We start from the raw sequence: 27,794 nt of genomic DNA, 5'->3' as shown, positions 1-27,794 counted from the left end.
AATCTATAAAAAGCACTGGTGATAGTTATTCCTGACAAAGTAAGATCAGTATAGAAAAGAACTAATTTATTCCTGTTGACTCTTTACATTTGAGTATTTTTATTTTAAAAACTCTGAAAGGAAGGTATACAACAATTCTTTGCGCGTAACATGGAAATATGTTAGTGCTGACTGATGCCCAATGTAGCTTTCATTGACTACCCGTAATATGCCTAACCTGTCTTGATAAAAGACATTCTACCATATTTTGGTCTACTATGTGTATATAGAATTTAAGGATTGGGAGGTCACCTCGTTGTGTAATTTTATAGTGAATAAAATTGATATTCAGATAATTGATGCATTGTAGAGAGTAATTGAAGAGCCAATTAGAACTCAAGCCGCCTAATGTGAGGTCCCATGCTTGTTATATTTTTAATACTCCATATGTACATACCTTCAAAGTTTAACATGTAGTTATTTGTTAATCTGTATACATAAATATTTGGCATCTAGCCCAACAACTTCAGTTAATTTTGTCCCTTTTAGCTGCATAATGATTTCATTTCATTATACTTGTCAATCCATGTATTAAATTACTAAAACATGTTATTTGCTTATTTTCATATCTGTATCTCAATATATATTACCAGTATAAAACCAGGTCAGTCTATGATTATTTAACTGCTTTTCTGATCTTTGTACTAAAAGTGAAGAGTCATTGAAGTATGTATATGCATATGTATTTACGAATTGAAATGCTCTTAACTCTATTCTCACATTTTACAAATAAGGAAACAGGCCTTCTTTAGAAGTTACACTAGGTTTCCACAGTCACTGTGCTAACTGGTGATAGAGCTTGGATACATTCCTAATGCAACTCCTGTGCCATGCATATAAATATCAAAACATACCATTTATTAGGCCCACTGTGATCCCTGTGATAGTTTTCTGAGTACCATTTTCTTAAATATGCATTTGTAAAGCATGTCCCAGGGAAGGCTTTAACAGAGGTATCCGTTGCCACTTTTTTTCCCTGAAAGGGTTCAGGAATTGGTCAGGTGATTGCTTTCTTTTTTCTGGTGGATTTTCTTCTCTTCTGTTTATCCCACAAAAGGGGACTGAGCACGCTGTGACCCATCAGCAGTGTTTGTTTGTTTTTGGTACTGTAACCCTGTAGCTACTGCTAACGTACGCTGTGTTACAAAGGACATTCTTGGTCCTGTGGCTCAACGTTGCCATCTGTCATGGTGAGTTTAGCCAGGGTCATGTGGTTCGGTCCTGTCGTTCCATTTATTATCTTCATGACAGCAGTAACAAACCTTGTTTCTCTCCCAAAAGATCATGGGGTCCTTCTGGTGAAGAGTAGTAATTCTGAGGATCCTCAATAGTAACTTTGGGGGTAGGACTCTTGGCCTTCAGTTATAGCACTCTCTTGTTTCATGCTCCTTCCCATTGTTGTTGAAATCAAACCAGATTCTTTACCAAGGCCCTTAAGGCCCCCACATGCAGACCTCTCCCCATCTCTTTAACCCCATTTCCTAATACTTCTCTGCTTATTTAGCACCCTGACTTTTTTGGTTCATTGATCTTCTCCCCTCCCCTCCGGCTTATTCCTGTCTTAGTCCATTTTTATTTTCTATTATTTAAGCGTAGAACACTCTTCACTGAGATAGTCACTTAACTGGATTTTACATAATTAGGTTTTCACTTTATTCACCTCCTCAGAGAGTCTTTCTCTAATTACATTAACTAAGCCCTCTCCCTCTAGTATCCTGTCTCATTAACCAACTAAAGTGTAGTGTAGCCTAAGCATTAAGGATACAGGGTTTGGAGCTGGTTTGCATCCTGGCTCTACCACTTACTACCTCTGTAATCCCGGGCAAGTAACTTAGCTCTTCTGTGCCTTTTATTTACTTACTAGTACATAATGGAGATGAAGTAAGATGGTCTCTAATACCTTCATTGTGAGGTTTATGAGTTAATGCACTTAAAGCGCTTAGAACAGTGCCTGCTACATATTAAGTGCTCAAGAAATTTTATCTTTAATTATCAGATACTAGTAAATTTCACTGTAAGGAAATGAGATGTAATTTCATAAGTAATCGCATAAAATGCAATGAATATTGAGATGGGATCATACGTGGAAATGTGGAGTTGCTTGCACCTGTTACAATTAGAGGATTGTTTTATATTCTTTGCCGAAGAGTTGGCATAGCTAGACTTCTCTTTAACATCTGTAGAAGCTTGTGGTTGTTCCTTTAGCTCAGGGTAAAGGGATTGAGATGGGAATGGTGCTATTTCAGATGATGGACGTTAAGAGAGATGTTTTTAATATGTCATTTGAGCAGAGGCTTGAAGGATGTTAGGGTGTAAGTTGTGTGTACGTGGTAGAATGATGGTCCAGTCAGAAAAAGCAGCAAGTGCAAAGTCCTGAACATGAGGGTGTGCTTAATGTGTTCAAATATCAGAAATAAGGCTCTGTCGGTGGAATATAATAAGTAGGAACGCAGTAAATAAGAGGGTCAGAGAAGCAGTTAGGAGCCATATTATGTAAATAAAGATTTTATTATCTTACATGTAAGTAAGATGGGAAATCATTGGAGGATTTTGGGAAGAGGGGCACATTTATGTTTTAACAGAGTCACTCTCATTGCTGTTATAAGACTATAGACAATAGTACAATGAAGGCCTGAGGATGGGGAGGGAGCTGGGTGGAAGGGGTCAATGAACAAAAAGGGACATCTGTAATACTTTCAACAGTAAAGATAAATTTTTTTAAAAAAAGAATAAGCTGTAGGCGTAAGTGAAGGCTCTTGTCATAATCATGTAAGAGAGGGTGGAGACTGGGGTAAGGACGTGGGCACTGGAAGTAGTGGTTACGGATATATTTGGAAGGATTTGCTGATGGGTTGAGTAGGTGTAGGTTATGAAGAGGAAGAGAGTAATCAATAATGTCTTCCAGATTTTACCTGTGAAATGGTAAAGTAGAGCTATCTTATACTAAAATAGTAAAGACTGAGGGGAATAAAGATTTGGGGCAGGGGTGGAAGGTAGGGCAGGAATCAAGAGTGTGTTTTGGACATGTTTGATAGATCTATTACACATCCTAAGCAGGAGATGTTGAATAGACAATTGGCAAATAAACCTACATTGGCATAAGAATTCTGGGCTAGAGATTTGGTAATCATCATCTTATGGGTGGTAATTTAAGGCCATTGGATTGTACGGCATCACCTAGGATTAAAGGACTGATCTTTTTGAATTGCAGAATAAAGATAAATAACTTGCAAAATCTATTATGGTATTAAATAAAAAATTAAAACTAGTAATATAAAATTCTGGTTCTTAAGTCTTACTATTTTGTTGGCTACAAAAACTATTACAAACAAATTGTGTTCAGTGTGCCTGATATTTTTTAAAGTTCTAAGATGAATATACTTTTTACAAGTGAATACTAGTAAACATTTTTAGTTTCTGGCAAGTTCTACCTATATAAATATCACCTTGAAAATCAATTTTACCAGAATTTGAGCTTCAGTATTTTTTTAGGCCCATTTTAAAGTCCAAAAGAATACAATGTACAGGGTATATCGAGTTGAGTCTATGCATTTATATTTATGACATCAAAATAAATATATTAGGAAAATAAAGTTAGAGATGTTATAGTCAATATATTAGGGAAATAAAGCCAGAGACCTTATAATCAATAAAAATAAATCTGAATATATTGAACTTTCCTGAATGTTAATCTTTTGAAACCAAATCGTTTAAAATTTAGTATTTTGATAATTATGAAATAATGTTAAAAATCACACTTTAGACATTCCTAGATTCTTAGGTATTGGTGCTCTTAATTTACTTTATTCAAAAGTATCAGATTGATTGATTTTTGCAGTTATTCTTCTCAGTACATAAATACAATCCAGGGGACTCTGGAGAGCTATCTATGGTTAGCCAGTTAAGTCAATTTATATCCTCTTAGCATTTTCAGATAAAAATCACATACCTGTCAGTGAGGATATCTGTAGGTTGTTTTCCAGATTAAATGAGAGAATGAATCTAATTAGCATATTATACTTTTATTATTATGGATTTAAAACTCTATTTCTACTCATTTATTTGGTGATAAAAACACATAGTTGACACACTTATACAGATTGATGGTGCGTGGTGTGTGTGTGCACACAACTTCACAATATTACCAAGGATGAAAATTAAGAAAATATAAGTAAGACCTTTTACCAAGAATGCTTATACCTATATCTTAAAAAAGGATACAAAATAAAATTCAAACTGAGAAGGTAAATTTGGTGTTTTATGAATTTTAAGAGTATTATCTAGGTGGGGTGGATGGGGGTCAGTGAGGTTTGAAAAGGGGGAACATCTGTAATACTTTGAACAATAGAGATAAATTTAAAAAATACTAAAGTAATGACATTTTGGGGGGCATTGGGGGCGCAGAATATTATCTATGACACAGGTTGTACTGAGAAGATACCTGTGACAGGACCAAAATTTTCATTAAAAGAAAAAAGCAAAATAATTTCCTTAAGTTTTATAAAACCCAATTAAATGAGGAATTAAGGTACCAAAGTTCTAAACCCTGAAATAAGATCATAATGAAATTAACTACAGTTTTTTAAAAAGTTTCTAATTTCAATAAAGAGCTCTCAGACTATCTCATTTTAAGGAATGGCATTTTCTGGTGAGCCCCTTCCAAGACATTGGTTTCACAAATCTTGAATGATGTTATTTCCTGTAAGAAGTGTTTGACTCTAAGCTAATTATATGTTAAAAATGGCCATTTGGACTTTAGAATACTTTATTTTGGGCATGGTAAAATACACAAATAAATTTTACCATTTTAAGACATTTTTCATCTTTCCATACTACAACTCCTTTACCCATCCTATCTAATAAAGAGGGAATATTCTAATTGACCCTCACACCATCACAAAGATGGCAGCACCCACAACCAATAAGGAGGGAATATGCTAATTGAATGCCCGACCTCAAAGATGGCGGCACCCATAGCCAATAAGGAGGGAATATGCTAATGGAGTGCCCTGATCTCAAAGATGGTGGTGCCCACAGCCAATAAGGAGTGAATATGCTAATTGACTGCCACGCTTTCAAATATGGCAGTGCCCACAGCCACAAGATGGTGGTGCCCAGTCCCCTCAGCCCCCCAGCCGCACAGGGCCGGCCGAGGCGCAGGCAAGTCTCAGATGTCCGCTGCCCTGCCGCCAGAGGCTCAGGTAACCCGGGCTGCCTGAGGCTTGCACTGCTGGCAGTGGCAGCAGCATAGGTGGGATGGGGCATCGCCTTCCCCTGATCGCTGGGTCACCTTCTGCCCCTGGGGGCTTTCGGACTGTGAGATGGGGCAGGCCAGGCTGAGGGACCCCCCCCCTCCAGTGCATGAATTTTTATGCACCAGGCCTCTAGTCCTATATAATAAAAGGCTAATATGCAAATAGACTGAATGGCGGAATGACTGGTCACTATGACGCGCACTGACCCCAGGGTGCAGATGCTCAACACAGGAGCTGCCCCTTGGTCAGTGCACTCCCACAGGGGGAGCACCGCTCAGCCAGAAGCCAGGCTTATGGTTGGCAAGCGCAGCAGCAGTTGTGGGAGCCTCTCCTGCCTCCGCAGCAGCACTAAGGATATCCGACTGCTGGCTTAGGCCCGCTCTTTGAGTCCCTGCCTTTAATCTTTTTGGGTAACTTCCCAGAAGTGGAATTGTTGGTTCATATGGTAATTCTGTTTTTAAGTTTTCGGGGTTTTTTGAAGAACCATCGTGAATATTTTCCGTAGTGCACAGGGTTCTATTTTCTCCACATCATCTCCAACACTCAGTATTTTCCGTTTCTTTGTTTTGCTAATAGCTATCCTGTTGGATTTGAGGTGGTATCTCATAGTTTTTATTTGCATTGCTTTAATGATTAGTGATGCTAAGAATCTTGTCATGTTTTTATTGGCTATCCAGTTATCTTTTTTTGTAGAAATGCCCATTCACGTTTTTTGTTCATTTTTAAATTGGGTTTTTGTTGTTGAATTGTAATTATTTATATTCTGGATATTAACCCCTTATCAGATACATGATTTGTAAATATTGTCTTTCATTTTGTGGGTTGCCTTTTCACACTGTTCATAGTATTTTTAATGTACAAAAGTTTTTAATTGTGATGTAGTCGAATTTATCTATTTTTCTTTTGTTGCCTCTGCTTTAGGATATTCTTTCTGATAATTAGAAAGCAGAGCCATTTGCCCTGTTAACAATACTCAGACATAATCTTTGATAATAGGAAATTTTTACCAGCTTAGGGAATACTTATCTTTTTATTCTTAGAAGTAGAGGATAAGTTTCTGGGTCATTAAGATCCAAATTTAAAATGGGATGTCAGAGGAAAACAAACTGCATTGTAGTAACCCTGGCCATGAACCTTTGTTTTGGTGAAGTAGAACAATATTGTAAGAGCATTGATAACCAGAGATCTGTCAGGAAACCTTCCCCGAACCTTTGTTTATTCCTCTTCTCCAATACCACTTGGACGTCTCCAACTTCAATTCTGGTTTTCTCTCATCCCTTTTTCTTTTTTAAATTCATAACTTTTTTTACAACTGAACATTGTTATTTATTTGCTTAGTTACCACATGTCTTTTCTCATAAGGGCAGAGACTCTTGTCTCTGTTTTGTTCACTTCTGACTTTCCAGTGCTTTGAACAGTACTCTGTGAGTCTTTGAATTAATAGAGCAATCTCTATTGAACATCTTGTAGTTTGTCTGTCTCTAAAATCTCAAAAAGTTAGAGGCGATTCTCAGAGTGAAATAGTTGATCAATGTGACTCTTCCACTTCCATTCATATACTTTTCACCCCATTATCTTATAATATTAATTATTTTCTATTGTAGACTCCCGTTTTACTATTGTGCCACTTATGACATACTATAAAGTAGGTTAAATATTTGAGTGCCAAAGGTTAGGCACTGTTTTAAGCCATGCATGGGTGTTGAAACTTTAACATCTTAAGTTTTATTTAAATTATTTTGGTACCAACAATTTTAACAGAGGAAATTATTTCCATTTAAAGATGGGATTCATGAGTCAAGCTGTATTTATAAAGATATGTGAGTTTAAGTTTTTCCTTAGATTTAACCTAATGTGAACTTTTTTTCAGATATTTTCTAAATTTGGCACAGTCTTGAAAATTATCACCTTTACAAAGAATAATCAGTTTCAAGCCTTGCTTCAGTATGCTGACCCATTGAATGCACAGTATGCCAAAATGGTAATTATTAACTTTTTTCATTTTTCAGTTGTTAATCAGTCACTTCAGTGATACCAAAGGAAGCCTTTATGTCTTCTCTCTTGCTCCCATTTACCATGTGTTTTTTAATTGTAGTAAGATAAACAAAATTATCATTTTCAAATATACTGTTTCATATGGTCTTTTTTATAACAAGCTAAAAATTACTTTGTTCATATGAAATGGTTTCAAAGCACCTAGTATAGCTCAAGATCTCTGGGACTCATTTCTGTTTGTCATATTTAAAGTCTAACATTGAGCACAGTGCTCCTGATATAATCTAACTAATAAAGTAAAATTATCCTTGCCCTTATGCTTTCATTTACTTCTATTAAATTATCCAAAGATTGATTTCACTGTTTTTACAACTGTATTTCTTGTTGAATCCTATGAGCTCTGAGTTGGTGAATACATGAAATCTTAGGAAACCTGCTGTGTCAACTCATAATCTTTTTTTTTAGTTCATGAGTGCTTGATTGTTGACAAGATATAAAATTTCACAGTTTGGTTATATTTGACCCATCTCCTATTGAGATCTTACATCTCTAACCAGAATTCTATCTTACATCAGTGTCTGAATTGTTTCTGAATTCTTTTCAAAGATCGGGATAAAGTTAGTTGTACTTTTGTGTACCACACAGTGTCTATCTCTTGATTAGGAATATAGCCTTTATATTTGTACCCTCTACCTCCACATACATATAATTTTGTGCCTTTATAGTGGCATACTCATCAATAAACTATTACAAGTCAGGATTTTTTGTATATTTTTGTCTTGGTTTCTGATACTTATTTTGATAAATTTCGGCATTTGTGGAAGTCAGAAGTGACTACAAATATTCCTTTGGTAAATTTTTATTATTATGAAGGGGGAGGGATTACTGATTTTTAGTCTTGTTCCAGAACTGACTTCAAATTTCCCTCAGTTTATTATTTATTTATTTTTATTTATTTACTTGTTTTGTTAACCCTCACCCAGGGATATTTTTTCCCATTGATTTTTATTTTATTTAGTTTTAATATATGTTTTTATTGGTTTCAGAGAGGAAGGGAGAGGGAGAGAGAGATAGAAACGTCAGTGATGAGAGAGAATCATTGATTGGCTGCCTCCTGCACGCCCCCTATTGGGGATCGAGCCCACAACCCAGGCATGTGCCCTTGACCCGAATCAAACCTGGGACCCTTCAGTCCGCAGACCGACTCTATCCACTGAGCAAAACCAGCTAGGGCCCATTGATTTTTAGAAGAGTGGAAGGAAGGGGGAGAGACAGAGAGAAGCGTCGCTGTGAGAGAGAGACATCCATTGGTTGCCTCATGCTCGCTCCTTGCTTGGGGCGGGGATGTCTAGCCCGCAATTGAGGTACATACCCTTAATCTGGAATGGAACCCGAGACCCTTCAGTCCTTGGGTGGATGCTCTAACCTCTGAGCCAAATTGACTAGGGCCTTCAGCTTGTTACTCAAAGTACTAAAAAATAAAGTTATAAGAGAAGAAAATATGATAGATATTTCATGTATTGCTTTTCTAATAAGTACCATTTAGAAAGGCTTTATTTTATCTTAACCTGTATAAACTATATTAAACTATACTCATTCTTTAAAAAGAATTAAAATGAAGTGTAAAAATATCTGTAAACATTTTTTGTGGACAAAATAATCATAATATCAGCTAATACAATGTACAGGAATGCATAATAGTTTCCAAGCCTTTACATTCCCTCTCTAATTTGATCTTTACCAGAGACAAGATAGGGATTATTATCCTTATTTTACAGATGGAAAAACTACAGTTAGACATTTTCTTTTTCTCTCTTAGGTGCACATAGTGACAGAGGTAAAAGTAAATAAAGGTCTTTGGCTTTTAATCCAGTGCTCTCTGCTTTATACCTGATAGCCATTGTTTGTCAAAGTAGAGACTACTTGATTTATCAGTGTTGTTGTCTTGCAAAACATCAGTCCCTTTCTTACATGCTTTAGGCACTGGATGGCCAGAATATCTATAATGCATGCTGCACTCTGCGTATTGACTTCTCCAAGCTTACCAGCCTTAATGTGAAATATAATAATGACAAAAGCAGAGACTTCACTCGCTTAGACCTTCCTACTGGTGATGGCCATCCATCCCTTGAATCCCCTATGGCTGCTGCTTTTGGTGAGTAGTTCTGTTTTGGGTCACAAAGCAAGTTTTCTGAAGTTACACATTTCATTTATTAATCCATGTTATGTCAGTTAGCCTTTTTCTTCTTACATTCTCCCAGATTTTCTAAGGGATAGCAAGGATCGTAGAACAAAATTTGTCGATTAATTAAATTTTAATATTTGTAGATTCTATTAATTGGCAAAACAAGTAAATATCTGACACTGAGAATTACAGATTTATTTTCTAACGTAAATATTATTCATTATCAACCATTCAACAGTACTTCAAATTAATAGTCTTTTACATATTAACATTAGTTTAAATATGTTGGTTTATAGCCAAGAGAATATTGGCTTAAGTGCTCCTGAGAGAAATCCTTTTTTAAGTAGTGATATATTAAAATGAGAATCTAAATTAGTGGTATGTTCTTCCTTTATTCAAACAAAAGTATTTATTTTGTTTTGTTTTGTTTTTTAAACATCAGAACTTCCATCTTTACCTTAAGTTTGTGGGAAGTTGCATTTTTACATTAATAAAAATAGTCTTCTGAATTGTCTCTATAAATGTTGCTCTGAAGGGCTTCCTTCTTTTATTTAAAACTAGTTCTCAATACATTTATACGTACTTTTTAAATAAAACTTTATGTTAAGGAAAAAGCAGTGGATGGCCCCATTGGATATATCACTAGGTTAATGTGTGCTACTTTTTGGATTTGCAACTTTTGAAAGTGTGGTTTATATTTAGATAAAGTAATAATTGTATTACCCTTTGTGATTTTCCCAAATGACACCATGAAATATTGTTTATTGAGACCTTAAGTGATATTTATTCTATCTTCATTTCACAGATGAAAACAAAAACAAGCCTTATTAGCCAAATGGTTGTCTAAAATTCTCGAGAAAATACTTTGTAACTTTTCTTTTTCTTTTCTTTTTTAATATATTTTATTGATATTTTACAGAGAGGAAGGGAGAGAGGGATAGAGAGTTAGAAACATCAATGAGAGAGAAACATCGATCAGCTGCCTCCTGCACACCTCCTACTGGGGATGTGCCCGCAACCAAGGTACATGCCCTTGACCGGAATTGAACCTGGGACCTTTCAGTCTGCAGGCTGATGCTCTATCCACTGAGCCAAACCGGTTAGGGCTGTAACTTTAATTTTCAAGTATAAAAGCCTTTTGTTCTTTATAACTGAAAAAAAGTTGAGTGAACTGTTAAGTTCATGTTCCTAAAGTTGTTGAAGTTTCTGTTTTGGTCTGACCAATTTTTGTGTTTTGTTACCAGCCTTTACTTACATGTCTGATTCTGCAGAGCCAAAGATCTTTGTAATTACTGTTTCAATAACACATGACAGAAATTGAGGCTATCATTCAAGTTTGCCAAAACTGGCTGTCAAGTGCAGAACTACACTTACTCCAGTAACAGAATATATACTGTTGGTGTAATTAATTTTCTGCATTGTGAAAAGAGGACATTTAAAAAATACAATTAAGAATTTTGGTTTCTGAATATAAAGTGTCAGAATGTTAACAACCTTTTTTATTGTGTAATAAATTCATAGTCGTTGCAAAGTGATGCCTACATCCTAAGATAAGTGGTTCATCAGAGAACAATGCTTTTTTATGTATTGTGTGGAACTTTACTATTCCCTTTTTCCTCTCGGCTTCTGAAACACCACACTCTTGACCTTTTTCCTACCTCAGTGTGTTCTTTCTCTTTTTTAAAGGTTGACATTTAAAATTTCTAGGGTTACGTTTTAAGCACTTTGTCCCAGTTTTTAGTGATACTTACAGGGTTGTACAAGGTGGGTTTACAGTTGTTCATATGGAAAAATAATACAATAATTAATAAATAGTGATACAGGAATAAACTTTTGTGTACTCACAGCTGTAAACCTACCTTTGCCCCACCCTGTATTTTATCAATAGAAAAGCTTATGAGACATGTAAATATATTTCAATACTTATGTAATTGTTACCTAGGTTAAAAAATCAAATATTTATACATACCGAAGAAGCACTCTTTGTACCTTCTCATTAATTGTGCTCCCACTCTAAAGATAATCATTTTCAAATTTTATGATAATCATTCTTTTGCTTCTTAGCTTTTTGTTTTTCTTTGTTGTTGTTTTTACTATTTATTATGCAGCCCTAAGTGCTAATTTAAAAAATGTCTTTTTCTATATTTAGAACCTTACATAAGTGGAATTATGCTATTTGTTTTTTGTGTGTGTGACTTGTGAGTCATTCATATTTATATATGTGACTGTTGCTTATTCATTCTCAATACTGTCAAGTGTATAGATTCCCATTGTGTGATATACCACAGTTGTGTTTATCCATTCTATTGTGGATAGACATTTAGGTTATCTTACTTTGAGGCCATTATGACCAATGCTGCTCTTGATTAAAGAGGTTGAACATATTTTTATTTGTTTATTGGTCATTTTCCCTTATGAATTTGTCTATCTCTTTTGCCTAATTTTATGTTCAGTTTATTGCTTTTTCTTGTTTATTTGTAGGATTTTTTTTATCTCTCAAACACTTTTTTGGTTATATGTGTTAGTTATATGCACTTCTTTTATTTTTGGCTTTATGGTATTTTTATGTAGTCAGATTTATTTGCCAGTTTCTTTATGTTTGTGTTTTTTGTGTCTTGTATAAGAAATCTTTTGTTGCCCTGACATCATAAAGCTATATACTTCTATTCTAAAATTTATAGTATTTTAGTAACTTCGTTTTGAAATAATTTACATTGCACGAATAGTACAAAGAATTGCCTTATATCATTCATTCATATTCCTCAATTATTAACATCATGCCACATGTGCTTTATCATCTCTCTGAGTGTGAGAGTGTGTGTAAGTAGGTAGGTAGGTTTTTTACCCGCCTGAGTCACTGGAGAGTAAGTTGCAGGCATACTGCCCCTTTACTTCTAAATACTCATTGTGTATTTTCTAAGAACAAGGTCATTCTTACCTAAATAGAGTTAAGTTATCAAAACCAGGAAATTAACATTCATAGACTACTATTATCTAATCCATAAACCTTTTAAGTTTTTGACAGTTGTGAAAATAATGTTCTTTTATAAGAGAATTTTTTCTGGTAAAGATCCAAACCAGTATTAGGCCTAATTTATTTGTCATATCTTTTTAGCGTCCTTTAATTTGGAACACTTCTTTGTCTTTCATGACCTTTCATTTTTTAAGAGTTCAAGTCGGGTTTTGTGTAGAATGTCTCTCAATATGAGTTTGTGGTGTTTTTTGCTGAAATAATGTGTCTTCCTCAGTTTATTATGTCAAGAGACACATGATGCCAGTTTATTCTATCCTTGATGATAGTACCTTTGGTCATATGGGTGAGGAAGAAACTTCCCTTTTCCCTCAAAGTCCTTCCAGCTGGTCTGATAATCAAATCTACGTGAGGCAAATTAGCAAGAAATAATAGCCAGACGTAAGTGCCTATGCACACAGGGGAGCCCCACATTCATGAGAGAGTGAGAGACCCCACATACATGAGTGGTTCAAAGACAGAAAGAGGAAATGAGGTATATATGAACAAATGAGGCAATATGACATTCTGCATTGGGGCTTCAGAAGGGAGGAAGGTCATCGAAGGGCAATAGAGCGGATGTGAATTCAGTAACTAGTAGTTTGCCCTGCCATATAGATAGATCATAAAATGTTATGTCTGGTGATAATTCTTATTATATGCAAGGCCTCTAATTTAAATTTTTCTAGGGAGTTCAGTGGTGGCAGAAGTTTCTCTTGAGTCTGCAGCGTCTCTGTTGCCTTGATCTCAAAATAATCTGCATACCATAGAGGCATGTCTTGAACCCCTATAAGCACTTATTAAAGTGGTTTCTGACAGGTTTCTTTTGGGGTTTGTTATTATAAATAACAATGCTAAACTGATTTCAATGCTGTCTATTAATTTATCTGGCCTTAATTGCTATTTTGGGTCTACATTTTCCAAATGCAAAATATCTATTCTTAATCATCCAAATCTTAGAACTTTTCCTTAAAGGTTTGCATAAACTTTTCATAAAGATATTAACATATTGTCCAACAGGTTACTTTGCTAAAATGTTTTTTGTTTCTGCTTATTTGAGGAGCACATTTATGGAAACTTAATAAATAATTCTTTTTTCAAATTTTAACAGATATCCTTATTAATCATTATATTCTACTGGGAAACAATCATTTAAATTTTGACCCTGATAATTGGTTGCCAGTTCTTAAATTTATCACTATTTTATGTTCTGTGATAGTTATCTCAAAATTTTCCTCATTTTTTTAAAACCTGCTGGTCTGACTCATACCCCTCTCAGTAGGCATCTGTACTGGTCACTTTGTTGTGTTTAAAAAGAATCTCTCTTGTCCCCCCAAATCTCTGGATTTACAGCAATTAACATTTATTTCTCTCATAGCATCAACACTTAGGCACCTGTGAATCTGCTTTTGCAACCTTTATATACCTTTGTGATCCAGGGCTTGGGCTGAAGATGTCACTCCATTGGAGACATGCATTCTTATGGCAGAAAGTAAAAATAAGAGAGCTGTTTACACTAAAATGCCTCTTAAAACTTCTCTACAGAGGCAGCATGTCTGTGTGTTCCTATGACATGATCAAATGCAGTGGGAATTGCATAGAAATGCATGCGCCTTCAACAGGAGGCACTGCAAGTCACATGGAAGGGGCAAGTGAATATTTGGCAACAGTAATGTACCATATTTCTTCTTTTTTAAAAAAATATATTTTATTGATTTTTTACAGAGAGGAAGGGAGAGGGATAGAGAGTTAGAAACATCGATGAGAGAGAAACATTGATCAGTTGCCTCCTGCACACTCCCTACTGGGGATGTGCCCGCAACCAAGGTACATGCCCTTGCCCGGAATCGAACCTGGGACCCTTGAGTCCACAGGCTGACGCTCTATCCATTGAGCCAAACAGTTAGGGCTGTCATATTTCTTCTTATGTTTAACTTTGTATTGTAAATTTTTATAATTACTCATATCCATATTGAAGTCCGTTTGTTGTCTTTCTTTATGCCTTGACTATAGTTATTCTATTGTAAAGATGAATCATTTTACCTATGATCTTCCATTGACTGGAATGTAAGTTTAGCAAGGACAGAGATTCTTGTCTGCTTGGTTCAGTGCTTCCTTAGTGCTAAATAGGCTTGGCTCATAATATGCTTTCAATAAATATGCTTCCCTTCTAATTACATCAGTTATTCTGTCATTTATTTTGTGTTTTCAGTTCTCTCTGCTAGCTCTACCTCTGAAGTCTCCATAACTATATTTTCTTGAATTATTTTAATCACAGCTATATATTCAACTAATTCTGTTAAATCTCTTTCATGAAGAGAATAAACTTACATAAGCTTTTAACTCCTCTGGAAAATACAGCCTATATTCTTCTATAAATATATTCATCACCCTATTATTAAAAAACAAAACCCTCCCTTTGGCTCTCACAATCTAGCTTTTCACTGCTGCTCTAAAACTGTTCTTTATCTTTCACATTTCTCATTCTTTTTAACCTCTTTTGAACCCCTTCTCCAAAATAACTTTGATTCTCTAGATCCCGAAGAACTAGAATTCACTTTTTTTCCTAGTTCGAAGGCTGTTTTTTTTTTCTCTTTTAGAATGCCCCTCTTCTTTCCTCTGCTATTTAAGTGTACCAATTGATATTCCCAGGTTTTGTTTTTAGCTCTCTTAGTTTTTTGTCGTGTGCCCTTTTCAGTGGGGCTCTCATTCATTCGGCTTCTTTTATTTCTACATAGATGATTTATAAATCTGTCTATTGTTATTCTGAGTTTGCCCCCTCGTTTCCACTGTTGGACATTACCATTTGAAGGTTTTTACCTCCACCTTGACATGTCCAAAACCAAATTGTTTTCCTATTAATACTGACTCCTCCATTGGAACTAAGTCCTGTTTTTGTTGATGATGCATAGTCACCAGGTTTCTGAAAGGAAAGGTACCAGCATTTGTTTAGCATCTAGTGCACACTAAACACTGTGCTTTTCAATGCATAACGCCCAGCTCAAGTTTCACCTCCTGAGAAACCTTCTCCAAAAAATCATAGTGAATCCTCTGTGATCCTTTCTTCTTAGACCACTTGTAATGCATTTGTATTTAAACCACTAGATCCTCAGCATATGAATCTCCTCAAATTATATGTTTAGTTTGTAAACTTCTCAGAGGCAAGGATTTGTATTTCATATTTCCTTTTTATCAATTCAGTACCCCGTAGGTATACAACCTAATAAGTTTTTATTGACTTTTACATAGAAACAATCCTTTAAATAAGGGCAAGAATTCTTCACAACAGAATTCTTTATCAATAATATGACCTTATATAGCCATTTTATATTGCTTTGATAACCATATTTATAGAAGGTAATATATTTATTTTAGCTTCTCTTTTCCATTAGGTGCACCAGGTATAATTTCCTCACCATATGCAGGGGCTGCTGGATTTGCCCCAGCCATTGGATTTCCTCAAGCTACAGGTGATTTTTTTTCAAAGTTCAGTTTGAAATGATTTTTTTCTGATGTCCTATATTTTTGATAGAGTGGAAGGGAATGGGCGGAGGAGGGTGTCGAAGAGGAGGGAGATAGGTTACCTCCTGCACACGCCCTGACACATTTTCTTCTTTATTTATTTTGCTTTTGTCTTAATTTATTTATTTATCAAGTGTTGTAATCTTCAGATAACTAAAATATGAAATGCTTTTGATGTTTTGAAAAGGTCTGTCAGTCCCAGGTGTTCCTGGAGCTCTTGGTCCTCTCGCACTCACCTCCTCTGCTGTCACTGGAAGGATGGCCATTCCTGGGGCTGGTGGTATACCAGGAAATTCTGTTCTGCTTGTCACCAATCTCAATCCTGATGTGAGTTGGAAAGCATTGTAACATAGTCTTTCAGAAGAGGTCTGTAGTCGCTTCTGATCTAGAGTTGTATTCAAATAAATTTTAAGTTTATTTTAAGAATATTTATTAAAATTCATCACTAGTATATATAGAGGAAGTATAAAATAAATGCTTTAAACAAAGTCACCTGTTATTATTACAAGTAAACTTATTTTAAAGTTTTACGTATATTAGTCAGACACCTGTATTTTGTATTATCCTTTCAGCTTATCACACCACATGGGCTGTTTATCCTATTTGGTAAGTTTCTTTTTTTTCTATTTTTAGTATTATCTATGATATGGATTGAATACATTTCATCACTCAGTAATATTTATTGATTGTCTCTATGTGCCAAGTAGTGCGTTTGACACTGAAGATAGAGTGTTAGTAAGTAATTACAATAAAATTTTATTTAAAAAGGGAATGTATAGCTGGGAGTCCTAGCCTAACCTAGCTGAGGGAATCAGAGATGGTATGCCAAGAGAAATTATAGTTAAAACTGACTTGTGAAAAATCATAAGCATTAACCAGGCAGAAAAAGGAGGGCAAATATCCTTTCACAGGCATTAGCAGTGAGAGAGCTTCTGGAGCAGGGAAGTGAAGGAAGTCCAATGGAGAGTATAAGGGACAGACATGTTGAAGCTGTACACGTGGGTGGGACACATCATGAAGAGTTTGTAAGCTAAATTATGGAGCTTGATTTTAACCTAAGAACCATGGGAAACCATTGAATAGTTTTAAGCAGGAGAGAGGAATTATGAGCCTCAGGTTTTACCAATTTCCAAACTGTCTAATAGTGTTTTTCTCAGTTAAAAAAATCTAGCACAGCCCTAGCCGGTTTGGCTGAGTAGATAGAGCATCGACCTGAGGACTGAAGGGTTTCGGGTTTGATTCCGGTGAAGGGCACCTGCCTGGCTTGCAGGCTCAGTCCCCAGTGGGGGGCATGCAGGAGGAGCTGATTAATGATTCTCATCATTGATGTTTTATCTCTCTCTCCCTCTCCCTTCCTCTGAAATCAATAAAAATATATTTTAAAAAAATTTAGCACATACTCCTAATTTATATATGACTCATTATTCATACACTTCATCCATATTCACTGTAATCATTATATATAGTGTAATATATACAAATATATGAGCAATTATATAAGCAGTATTTGATATCTTAAAGATTTTTATTAATGGTGAAACTGTTTCATAAAAACATTTTCATTAACATTTAGTGAGAAATATGATATAATATGCTTCATTATTTTCAGAAATCTTTTTTATTTTCATTCAATATTCTAAGGTCTGATTCTAAATTCACTTTATTTTAGTACTTGATCTTAATGGTTGTCAAACTGAAAAAGAAACCTCATAAATACATGTGGTATAAATGGAAGTGTTTCATTGTTGCTACACCTAATTATGATACTAATTTTTCAGTTTAATTCACTAATTTTTGTTGTACTTTGAAAAATTCCATTTTTCCTCTTGATAAATTAGTTGATCTTGAAACTATTGCGTGAGAATATTTTTAACAAATGGAGTTAAAACTCACTTCCATTTAGAAGAATTTTTAATACAATAAAAAATTGTAAATTTTTGAGTGGATAATAAGGTGTTTTAAGCTGTGTTTTTGGGGTGTCATTTATAGGTACACAACAATACGGAATTGTGCAGTCATTATTATCAAAGCCCAGTTTTAGAACATTTTGGTCATCCCACAGAGATCTTCCATGCTCATTTGCAGTAAAAGTTTTTATTAATGACACATTTCTGTTTTCAGTAATGAAATCATGTATTAATGATACATTTTTATATCTCTTTACTAGTCCAAGCACATTTCTTTCTAAAAGTAGTTAATTTCTCACTCATTTAAAAAAATATCACCCTCAGCTTGAAGAACAAATTGTGTGGGGGGATTGTTTTTAAAAAAGTAATAACTATTTCAGCCACTTGTCATTTCTGAAAAGAACAGAAAATTGGAATAATCTTTTTGTTTTAAACTCTAAAAGTACCACTCATCTCTAAGTTCAGTTCTTAGGTGCTTGCCCACAAGATAATCAGCACTCCTTTGTGTGCCTTGAAAATTTCCATAGTCATTTTCATCACATTACAAAGTATGGTAATGATGCAACTACTTAAGGGTCTTATTTTTGTAACATTGGTGATACCTATTAGCACATAAACTGCAGTATATTTTAATATGCTGAATGACAAAAAGGAGAGAATGTCCTTTATATTACAGAAACTTCTGCCTATAATTTTATATATATGTTAAAAATTAGTAAAATGTAGTGTTTCATATTGGTTTTATATATAAACAAACCAGTGTTTAAAAAAGTTTATTTTCCTTCCACACCCCAATGAATCATTTTGCCTGTTCTTTGGGATGTAGGACCCACTATGGGGAATACCAGTGTAGAAAACTTGAATGTAAAAGATCAATTAGGAGGCTGTTGTGATGATAGCTTTGATAGTAATGAGGATGGGAGGAAATAGGCAAATGTGAGAGATATTTAGACCATAAAACCAAGCAGTGCTGGTGATGGATTGAATGTAAGAATTTAAGAAAAGGCCTGGCCGGCGTGGTACGGTGGTTGAGCATCGACCTATAAACCGGGAGATGACGGTTCAATTCCTGGTCAGGGCACAGGCCCGGGTTGTGGGCTTGATCCCCAGTGTGGGGCATTCAAGAGGCAGCCAATCAATGATTCTCTCTCATCATTGATGTTTCTATCTCTCTCCCTCTCCATTCCTCTCTGAAATCAATAAAAATATATTTTTTTTAAAAAGAATTTAAGAAAAGGAAGTCAAAAGCTGAATCCCAAGTGTCTAACTAGAGTAAGTATTTGGATGATGGTAATAACTATCAACAGAGTTTGTAACACTGAAGTAAGAAGAGGAAAGGGGAGATCCGGAACATAGAAGGGATACAAATTTGGGAGCATGTTTATGAAATAGCTCAGGGAATATATAAAGGGTCGGGCAAAAGTAGGTTTATAGTTGTTCATATGAAAAATAATACAATAATCCTATATAATAAAGGGCTAATGTGCAAATTGTCCCCTCAACTGGGAGTTTGGCCAGGGAGTGGGGCCGGCCCACAGCCCCTCCCCCTGGCCTGCCCTGCCCCCGATTGGCCCCCCTCACCCTGATCAGGGGCTGGCCGACCAGCCAACCCCCTTGTGCCCTCCCCCTGGCCAGCCTGACCCAGTGGGCCCCCATCAGGGCGGGCCAGCCAGACCCCACCCGTGCATGAATTCATGCACCGGGCCTCTAGTTAATAAATAATAATACAATAATAAACTGTGTTTCATGTACTCACAATTGTGAACCTACTTTTGCCCCATCCTGTATAATAAGGGAAAAGAAAACTTCTTTAAATGTATTTGTAAATACTACACAGACATTAAAAATTGTTTTGTTTTGTCTTTTTAATTAGGAGTATATGGTGATGTACATCGAGTGAAGATTATGTTTAATAAGAAAGAAAATGCTTTGGTTCAGATGGCAGATGCAAATCAAGCTCAGCTAGGTACTGATGATTAATAGTAATAACAGTGGTGACCTCTCCCTTTTTATGTGAATTTTTCTATAAAATGAGCAAACTTACAGCTAGTAGAAATATACTTTACCAAAGAGTATTTCTTTATGGTCGTATCTTCATTATTTGTATCTGCTTATGTTTCATAAAGATTAAAAATATTTATTACTCTTTGAAGTTCGTTTTCTACTTGTTGCTATTTAGAACTTTGACTCTAGGGTTTTTCTCTACGTTTAAACTATTAAACATCACTTGCTTTGTTTAATTTTATTATATTTTATTATTTATTTGTTTTTGTTCCAAATTAAGTTTTCTAGAACTGTTCCATGGCATAAAAGTTTGGGCAAACTTCGTAATGATGGCACATGACCGTGTCATTCTATGGCCTCTCTGTTCATTGTTATAGTGGCTATTTAAAATGTTACTACTTGGAACTTTTGTAAAAAATACTTTGCTTGAGATTAAACTAATTTATTCAGTAACCATTTCCTGAACACTTGTTATGTTCCAGGCACTCTGGAACTTCCTAGGAAGAGAGTTGTTTTTTGTTTGACTGCTTTTCTTTTGTTATTGTAAAATAAATTATCTAACACATTTCTATATGTAAGAGTTTTAAAGTTTAAAACCATTTTAACCCACAAACTGACAATATAATTTTAAATGACTAAATAAAAAGATTTTATGATAATTTAGACAAATTTTATAGAGGCTCTATCTTAATACCCAAAACTTTCCTTATTTTCTTCCTATGCATCAGCAATGAACCATCTGAATGGTCAGAGACTTTATGGAAAAGTGCTCCGTGCTACACTGTCCAAACATCAGGCCGTTCAGCTTCCTCGGGAGGGACAAGAAGACCAAGGTCTGACTAAGGATTTTAGTAATAGTCCTTTGCATCGCTTTAAAAAGCCTGGCTCTAAAAACTTCCAGAATATTTTTCCACCATCAGCCACTCTGCATCTTTCCAACATCCCGTATGTACCTAATTAGTTATTATCCTTCTGTTGGTTAATAATTAACATTATTATTATTATAAACAATATGTTTTAGGGGAGGTAAAAACTCTGAAATTAGCCCTAGCTGGTTTGGCTCAATAGATAGAGCGTCGGCCTGGTGACTGAAGGGTACCAGGTTCAGTTCCAGTCAAGGGCACATGCTCAGGTTGCGGACTCAGTCCCCAGTGCGGGGTGTGCAGGAGGCAGCTGATCAATGATTCTCTCATCATTGATGTTTCTCTCTCTCTCTCCCTCTCCCTTCCACTCTGAAATCAATAAAAATATATTTTAAAAAAAAACTCAAATTATTCTAATGCAGCAATTGTCCTACTAATTTCTTGTGAGAGGATTAATTTATTATTATGTCTTAAGAAGGTTATATCTTCAGTCATACACTGCAAAAGTAAGGATAGCAGTATTTTAAAAAAAATTTTACAAGTAGAAAATTAGCAACTAGTTACCTTTCAGTTATTAAAGGGCATAAAAATAAGTTTATGCAGAAATATTCCATTGGCCCATATTTGTTCATTCCTTTGCATAGATATAAAAACTTAAGTAACCCAACATAGCAAAGTCAAATAATTTATGGTTTTTTGTTTTTTTTTAAACTCCTTTCATGGGTATATTTAGAGACAGAGACAGACAGACAGACAGAAAGTCAGAGAGACATTGATCAGTTGCTCTAGTATGTGTACCGAGGGGTTAGAACACAAAACTTAGGTATGTGCCTTGACTGGGAATTGAATCCCAACCAACTGAACCTCCCAACCAGGGCAAATAATTTATGTATTTAAGAATTTGAAGAATCTTTAATTTTTTTATAAGCTGCAAAGCCATTTATAATGATTAATTTTAACTAATATGTTAATTATTATTTTTGTGTGTGATCACTCTATTAACTGGCGTTGTAGCAGACTTGTTCTTTTTTTAAAAATATGTATATATTTTTATTGATTTCAGAGTGGAAGGGAGAGGGAGAGAGAGAGAGAAACATCAATGATGAGAGAGAATCATTGTTCTGCTGCCTCCTGCATGCCCCCTAGTGGGGATCGACCTGCAACCCAGGCATGTGTCCCTGACCAGAATCAAACCTGAACACTTCAGTCCACAGGCCGACACTCTATCCACTAAGCCAAACCAGCTAGAGCCAGACTTGTTCTTTAGTTATCTTCCAAGTCTGGGATTAATAGACTATCCGTGGTCCAAAACCATCTGTTTTGGTATGGCCCATGAGCTAAGACTGACTTTTATATTTTCAAATTGGGGGTGGGGTGGGGAGGAGGGGCAAAAGAAATAATTTGTGATTTGAGAAAATTATATAAAATTTAAATTTCACATTGCATAAATAACGTTTCATGGAGCACAACCACACTTGCTCATTTATATACTATCTATGGCTGCTTTTGAGCTATAACATCAAAGGTGGAGTGCTGCAACAGAGACTGTATGGCCATCCAAACCTAAGGTATTTACTGTGGCCCTGTATAGAAAACATCTGAGCCCGGCCTTGGTGGCTCAGTGGTTGAGCATTGACCTATGAACCAGGAGATGATGATTTGATTCCTGGTCAGGGCACATGTCCGGGTTGCCAACTCGATCTCCAGTGTGGGGAACGTGCAGGAGGCAGCCAGCCAATCAATGATTCTCTCTCATCATTGATGTTTGTATCTCTCCCTCTCCCTTGTGCTCTGAAATCATATCCTGATTTAAAAAACAACAAAAAACCCTGTTTTGTTTGTTTTAATGGTAGCAACTCCTGTTGTAATTCTTGAATTCCTTGGCCAACAAAGATGGCAGTTTTGTATAATTTAATCAAATACATGAAGGGGGATAAGCTTTGGAAAGAGAGAGGTAAAAGCTGTGGGAAATGCTTGTATGTGTGCATGTGTGTGGAGATTTAAAGACTCAGGGAATGAAGAATGGTGAGATTTTGGATTGTTATTAAGAATGAGAAAAGGAGATGAATGAGAATAGAAAATAATTACTCAAAATAGTATTGAATACTGAGGCTCCAAGCTAGTCTCCAGTTAGCCTAGTTAGAGAAACCTTGAATCTGAATTGGGCAGGGCTCTAACCTCAGGCCTGCTTGGAAGCTAGAGGAGCCACTTAAGAAAAGAAAAAACTGGATTTGTGGATCTAGAAATTTAGCAGCTCATCACTGTAAAGTCTGTAGAGTGGCAACATATTTAGATACTGAGGCAGGCTCCTGTCGTTACCTTTCCCGTTACCTTCAAGCAGGTCTCAAGTAACTACTGTAATAAAAGTTATATGACTGTCGTCTCTCTTACTAAGTCAAGAACTTTCACCTTTTCCCTTAAAAGAAGCACTTTATGGCTTCTCTTTGGCATATCTGAATTGCCAGCATCACTGCTTTTGCACTTTGGCGCCATTAATAAGTAAAACAAGGGTGACTTGGACACAAGCACTGGAATACTGTGATCAGCGATCTGAACACCAGGAATGGTACTAGTGACTAAACTGCTAGTAGCTGAAACTGTAGAAAGTGAAACTGTGGGTAAGGGGGGGCTACTGTATTCTACTTTTTGTCTCTATCAATTTATCCATAATAACCTTTGAGATAAGGTCATGAGTTTCATTTTATCAATGAAACTGAGAGGCTCGGGTTAAGTAACTTACTTCAAGTGACATACCAAGTGAATGAGAAATAGAATGGGAAGACAGACCTGTCTCCCTGCAGAGCCAGCTGTTTCTCTGCTATACCGGCCTTCTGGCAGTGGTGAAGTGAGTCTACTTTTAGTCAGTTGACTCTGGAGCGATAGGCCACTCACTGTATTAGTCATCTGCTTCATAACAGATCACCCCAAAACGGAACACAGTAATTAACGTTCATTATCTCATACTGTAGCTGTGAGTCAAGAATCCAGAAGTTGCTTAGCTGGATTGTTTTGGCTGAGAGTCTATCATAAGGTTGCATCTGAAGATTTAACTGGGGCTAGAGGACTGACTTCCAAAGTGGCTCATTCATGTGCCTAGTTATTGACAGGAGACCCTCAGTTGCTTGTCACAAGGACCTCTCCATGTGGCGGCTGTAGTGTCCTCATGAAATAGCAGCTGGTTTCCTCCAAAGCTAATGATTCAACAGAAGCTGAGATGGGAACTGCAGTTACATGTGTAATTTCTATTGTACCTTTAAAGGTTACAGAGGGCTTCCCTATTCAGTGTGGCAAGGGTATATTTGAGGGCGTGAATTCCAGGAAGCGAGAGTGATTGGGGGCCATCCTGGAGCCTGGTTATTAACACATATTCATAATTATCCTGAAAGCAGTTTAAAATGTAGAACGCTGGCCAGCTGGAGTGACTCGGTTGAGTGTTGTCTGGTGCACTGAAAGGTTGCCAGTTCCATTTCCAGTCAGGGCACCTCTGGGGCAACCCGTCTCTCTCTCTCTCTCTTCTCTCTTCCTCTCTCACAGTGTGTGTGTGTGTGTGTGTGTGTGTGTGTGTGTAGGAGGTGTTTGTTAAGGAAAGATAGAGAGAGAGAAAGCACTCTCTTCCTCTCTCTCTCTCTCCCCCCCCCCCTCCCCCTCTCTCTCTCTCTCTCTCTTTCCTCCCCCCCCCTCCTAAGCATGTCCTTGGGTGTGAATTAAAAAAACAAAACTAAAGTGCAGAACTCTGGACTACAGTGAACTACAGTCGATAAGTTAGAACTAGCTTTGGAAGTACTAGAGTTAATTACTGAAGTCTGTAGTATGAGTACTAATTCCTTTGAAAGAATAAATACAGGGGTGGGCAAAAGTAGGTTTATGGTTGTAATACAAATAAATAATACAGTAGTTAATAAATAATAAAACAAGAATAAACTTTCTATCCCTTTGTACGCCATAAGCGTCTGTAGACACAAGGATGGTTTCCATTTTGAACACGTGGCAGTTAACTGGCTAGTACAACTGTAAACCTACGTTTGCCCACCCCTGTATAGAAAGATATTCTTGGTATTCATGTACCTGTCCACATTGTTTGCAAAAGATTTAAGACAAAATTCTGTTTTTTGAGGACATGTATGTGGTATGTGTCAACCTCGAACATCTTCAGGGACAGTTCCAAATCATGTCTTCATTGCATGGCTTTAGTTAGTCTCTATGAAATGTGAGGTACTCTGGAGATTTAACAATTGCAAGTTAATCTTTGCTTCATTTGAGAACTAGGGCGCTAAGATACTTGGTTGACTCTGATGTTTTCACAGACCTTCCGTTACGATGGATGATCTGAAGAACCTTTTCACAGAAGCTGGATGTTCAGTGAAGGCTTTTAAATTCTTTCAGTAAGTCCTTGCTTTTAAGAAACTCATTAACTTTATGTAATATGGTATGCAAATTTTAGGGTCATTTCAAGAAGTCTTCTAGGGTGGGGGAGAGAAGGTTTATAGACAAAATTAATTCTATACCCTTTTTAAATTTCTTATCCCATTTTTAGGAAAGATCGCAAAATGGCCCTTATTCAGTTGGGATCTGTGGAAGAAGCGATCCAGGCCCTCATTGAGCTTCATAACCATGACCTTGGAGAAAATCACCACCTCAGAGTTTCCTTCTCAAAATCTACAATCTGACTTTCTGTGAATTTTTCTTCTAAGACTGGACCATAATAGCAGTAAAATGTTCAGACATAGACTGAAGCAACTCAAGACCAATTCTGCCTCCTTTACAAAAATGATTTTTTTCTGAGTTTGCTGTTTAAGTATATTCAAAAAATTAAGGAATGTTTTCCCCCCTGCCAATATGTGCTCAAAGGGGTGTTTTTCTTTTATATCTTAGTTTCTATGAAAATAATCTTCAGGAAAAAATTTTTTTTCAGTAATTCACTTCCCCATATTAAATTGGATTTCAAAAGGACAGACTCTTTTAATTTGGGACCAGATCAGCCTTATACATTTCTAAACTCCTTTGTACTTTAAAAAATTAAATATAACAACTTTCAAAATTACTTGATATAAGTAATTTCAATTTCTTACAACCAAGTTTTTAACTTTATGATTCAGAATTTGTTCATGTATAAATTACATCAATTATTTGGCATATATTGATGGTTATACATAAACAAATTGGTTTGTGTTGGAAGCAGATTTATAAACTTCATGTTTTCTTTTAGTTTTTTTTTCCCCCACTGGTAAGACACTCCTATGAATATTGCATATCTTTAATTTTTTAAGAGTATTTGGAGAAATGAAGCATCTCAGCTGTCCCAAGGAAATTAAGTGGAATCCAACCAGGATCAATTAAGGTGTCAGAAAAATCAGTAACTTTCTTTGGAAAAATCATGTTTTAAATTTCAAAATGATACCTTTGCTGAGTAATATAATATGATCTTAGAAAACTAAAAAAAAATTCTACTTATAAACTACTTTTTTATAATTGTTTTCAGAAAAAAGTTTACAGTCTTAAGGAAAATATTCAGGTCTATCATATGGTTTGACAGATTTTTAAAAGTTATTTTTGGTAAGGTCTTCTTTTAGAAAAAAATTAAATCTCAAGGGTTTTTTGTACCACTATAATCTGTAATACTTATTCAGAATTACTGTGTATTTACTTAATTTCTAATTATGTGCCTTATTATGTGCTTATGATACAATAGGTTAGAGTTTTATCTAAGTATCTTGAAAGCTATATTGTGGGCTTGGTGAGTGTTTCCCTTTTCTTTCCCTGTTTTGGTAAGGATTTTAAAGGATTTTTCATTGCTATTTTAAGTAGTTTTCAATAAGTGATCATTTTTATCCAAATTTATGGTGCTTTGGTGCAGAGATGGGGTGGGGAAGGATAAATGGTTTAGACAATAATTCACTGTACACCTGTAGGCCTCTTCACATTTGACCAATAGCAGTCATTGCCGTTATGGCATACTGATTTGGAGCTATGAAATGCAATCTCAGTTTCTGGATCTTGTCAAATCTTTATCATTCATCAGATTTTGTCTCAGGATTACTTGATTTTTCTTAGTACTCAAGCAGAACTTGCTTTTCTTTGTTAATGTAGCTTCATTACTGAGTGCCCACATATGTGGAGTATGGCAGAATGGATTCCTTCTCATTCTCGGTCCCATTCCCTTTTTTGGTTGAATGTAAGAGTGCATTTTAATGTGGCTTCAGTGATTGTATAATGTAAAATTGTTTCTTTTTAATGAGAAACTTAGCTTTTGTTAATTTCTCCTTCAATGCTTGATCAGATTTTTTAAAAGCGGGATTTGTCAAAAGGGACATTTTTGTCCACCACTTTTACACTTCTCAGATTCTCAGAGTGGCTCATCTCACCTTTAAGAGGAATATCTCAATCTCTTTGCTATATTCCAGCCATTTATTTGAACACAGGAATGGTTCTACAAAAGAAATTTTACAAAAAATTGGAGACACAGGAGATATTATAGGTTGTTAAAAAGCAGAATTCACTCAACACTGAGCAATAGAAGGTAGGTAGAATTGGAAGGAGACTACTAAATTGAGACCTTTTGGGTGCATCAATTTACCATTGGCTGAATAGATAGGTATAATCACATCAGATTTTTTATTTTTTTCACTTACGAGATATATTTTTAGCTAAACACTGAGTAAAGGGGAAGGGGAAAATGTCTTTGAGACAGCTCCCAAAATTTACTTCCTTTTTCCCTCCATACAGGCACTATTAAAGTTTTTAGTGACAGGTTAAATTGGATTCTTTCATTTGCTTTGAGTTACGAATTTCTGTGTAGTTTAAAGTCATGATTCTCATAATCAGCGTGTGAGTGTAGCAAAAGTGTAGCAGAAGGGAGATCATAAGGGTGTTGAATGTAATTTTGAAATAGAGCATGGCCTTTAAACCTGAGAGAACGTTTGAATCCTTTTCAGGGATTTGGGATAGAAATCTGGTTCTCTCTCCAGAGGCTCCCAGTGGAGCTGGGATGCGAGGGTTCATGGTCCCAAAGCCAGG

The 27,794-nt window shown here is 35.8% G+C and overlaps 1 protein-coding gene across 7 annotated transcripts in view; it reads left to right on the top strand.

Annotated features, from left to right (window-relative positions):
* PTBP3 (polypyrimidine tract binding protein 3) overlaps positions 1-27,534 on the top strand; it is a 78,197-nt gene extending 50,663 nt beyond the window's left edge. For all 7 annotated transcript variants that reach the window (XM_006771187.2, XM_006771186.2, XM_006771188.2 and 4 more), the window contains 9 exons: positions 7,165-7,275; positions 9,270-9,444; positions 15,877-15,954; positions 16,194-16,333; positions 16,579-16,612; positions 19,787-19,879; positions 20,646-20,862; positions 25,085-25,162; positions 25,315-27,534. In XM_006771187.2, coding sequence (XP_006771250.1) covers positions 7,165-7,275; positions 9,270-9,444; positions 15,877-15,954; positions 16,194-16,333; positions 16,579-16,612; positions 19,787-19,879; positions 20,646-20,862; positions 25,085-25,162; positions 25,315-25,447 — 1,059 coding nt within the window. In that variant the 3' untranslated portion in view covers positions 25,448-27,534. The remainder of the gene's footprint in view (positions 1-7,164; positions 7,276-9,269; positions 9,445-15,876; positions 15,955-16,193; positions 16,334-16,578; positions 16,613-19,786; positions 19,880-20,645; positions 20,863-25,084; positions 25,163-25,314) is intronic.
* The last annotated feature ends 260 nt before the right edge of the window (positions 27,535-27,794 follow it).

This window comes from Myotis davidii, unplaced genomic scaffold, assembly GCF_000327345.1.
Source record: "Myotis davidii unplaced genomic scaffold, ASM32734v1 scaffold64, whole genome shotgun sequence".
Classification (NCBI taxonomy): Eukaryota; Metazoa; Chordata; class Mammalia; order Chiroptera; family Vespertilionidae; genus Myotis; species Myotis davidii.
The sequence above is the reverse complement of the archived record's forward strand: the minus strand, read 5'-3'. Positions and strand labels throughout refer to the sequence as shown.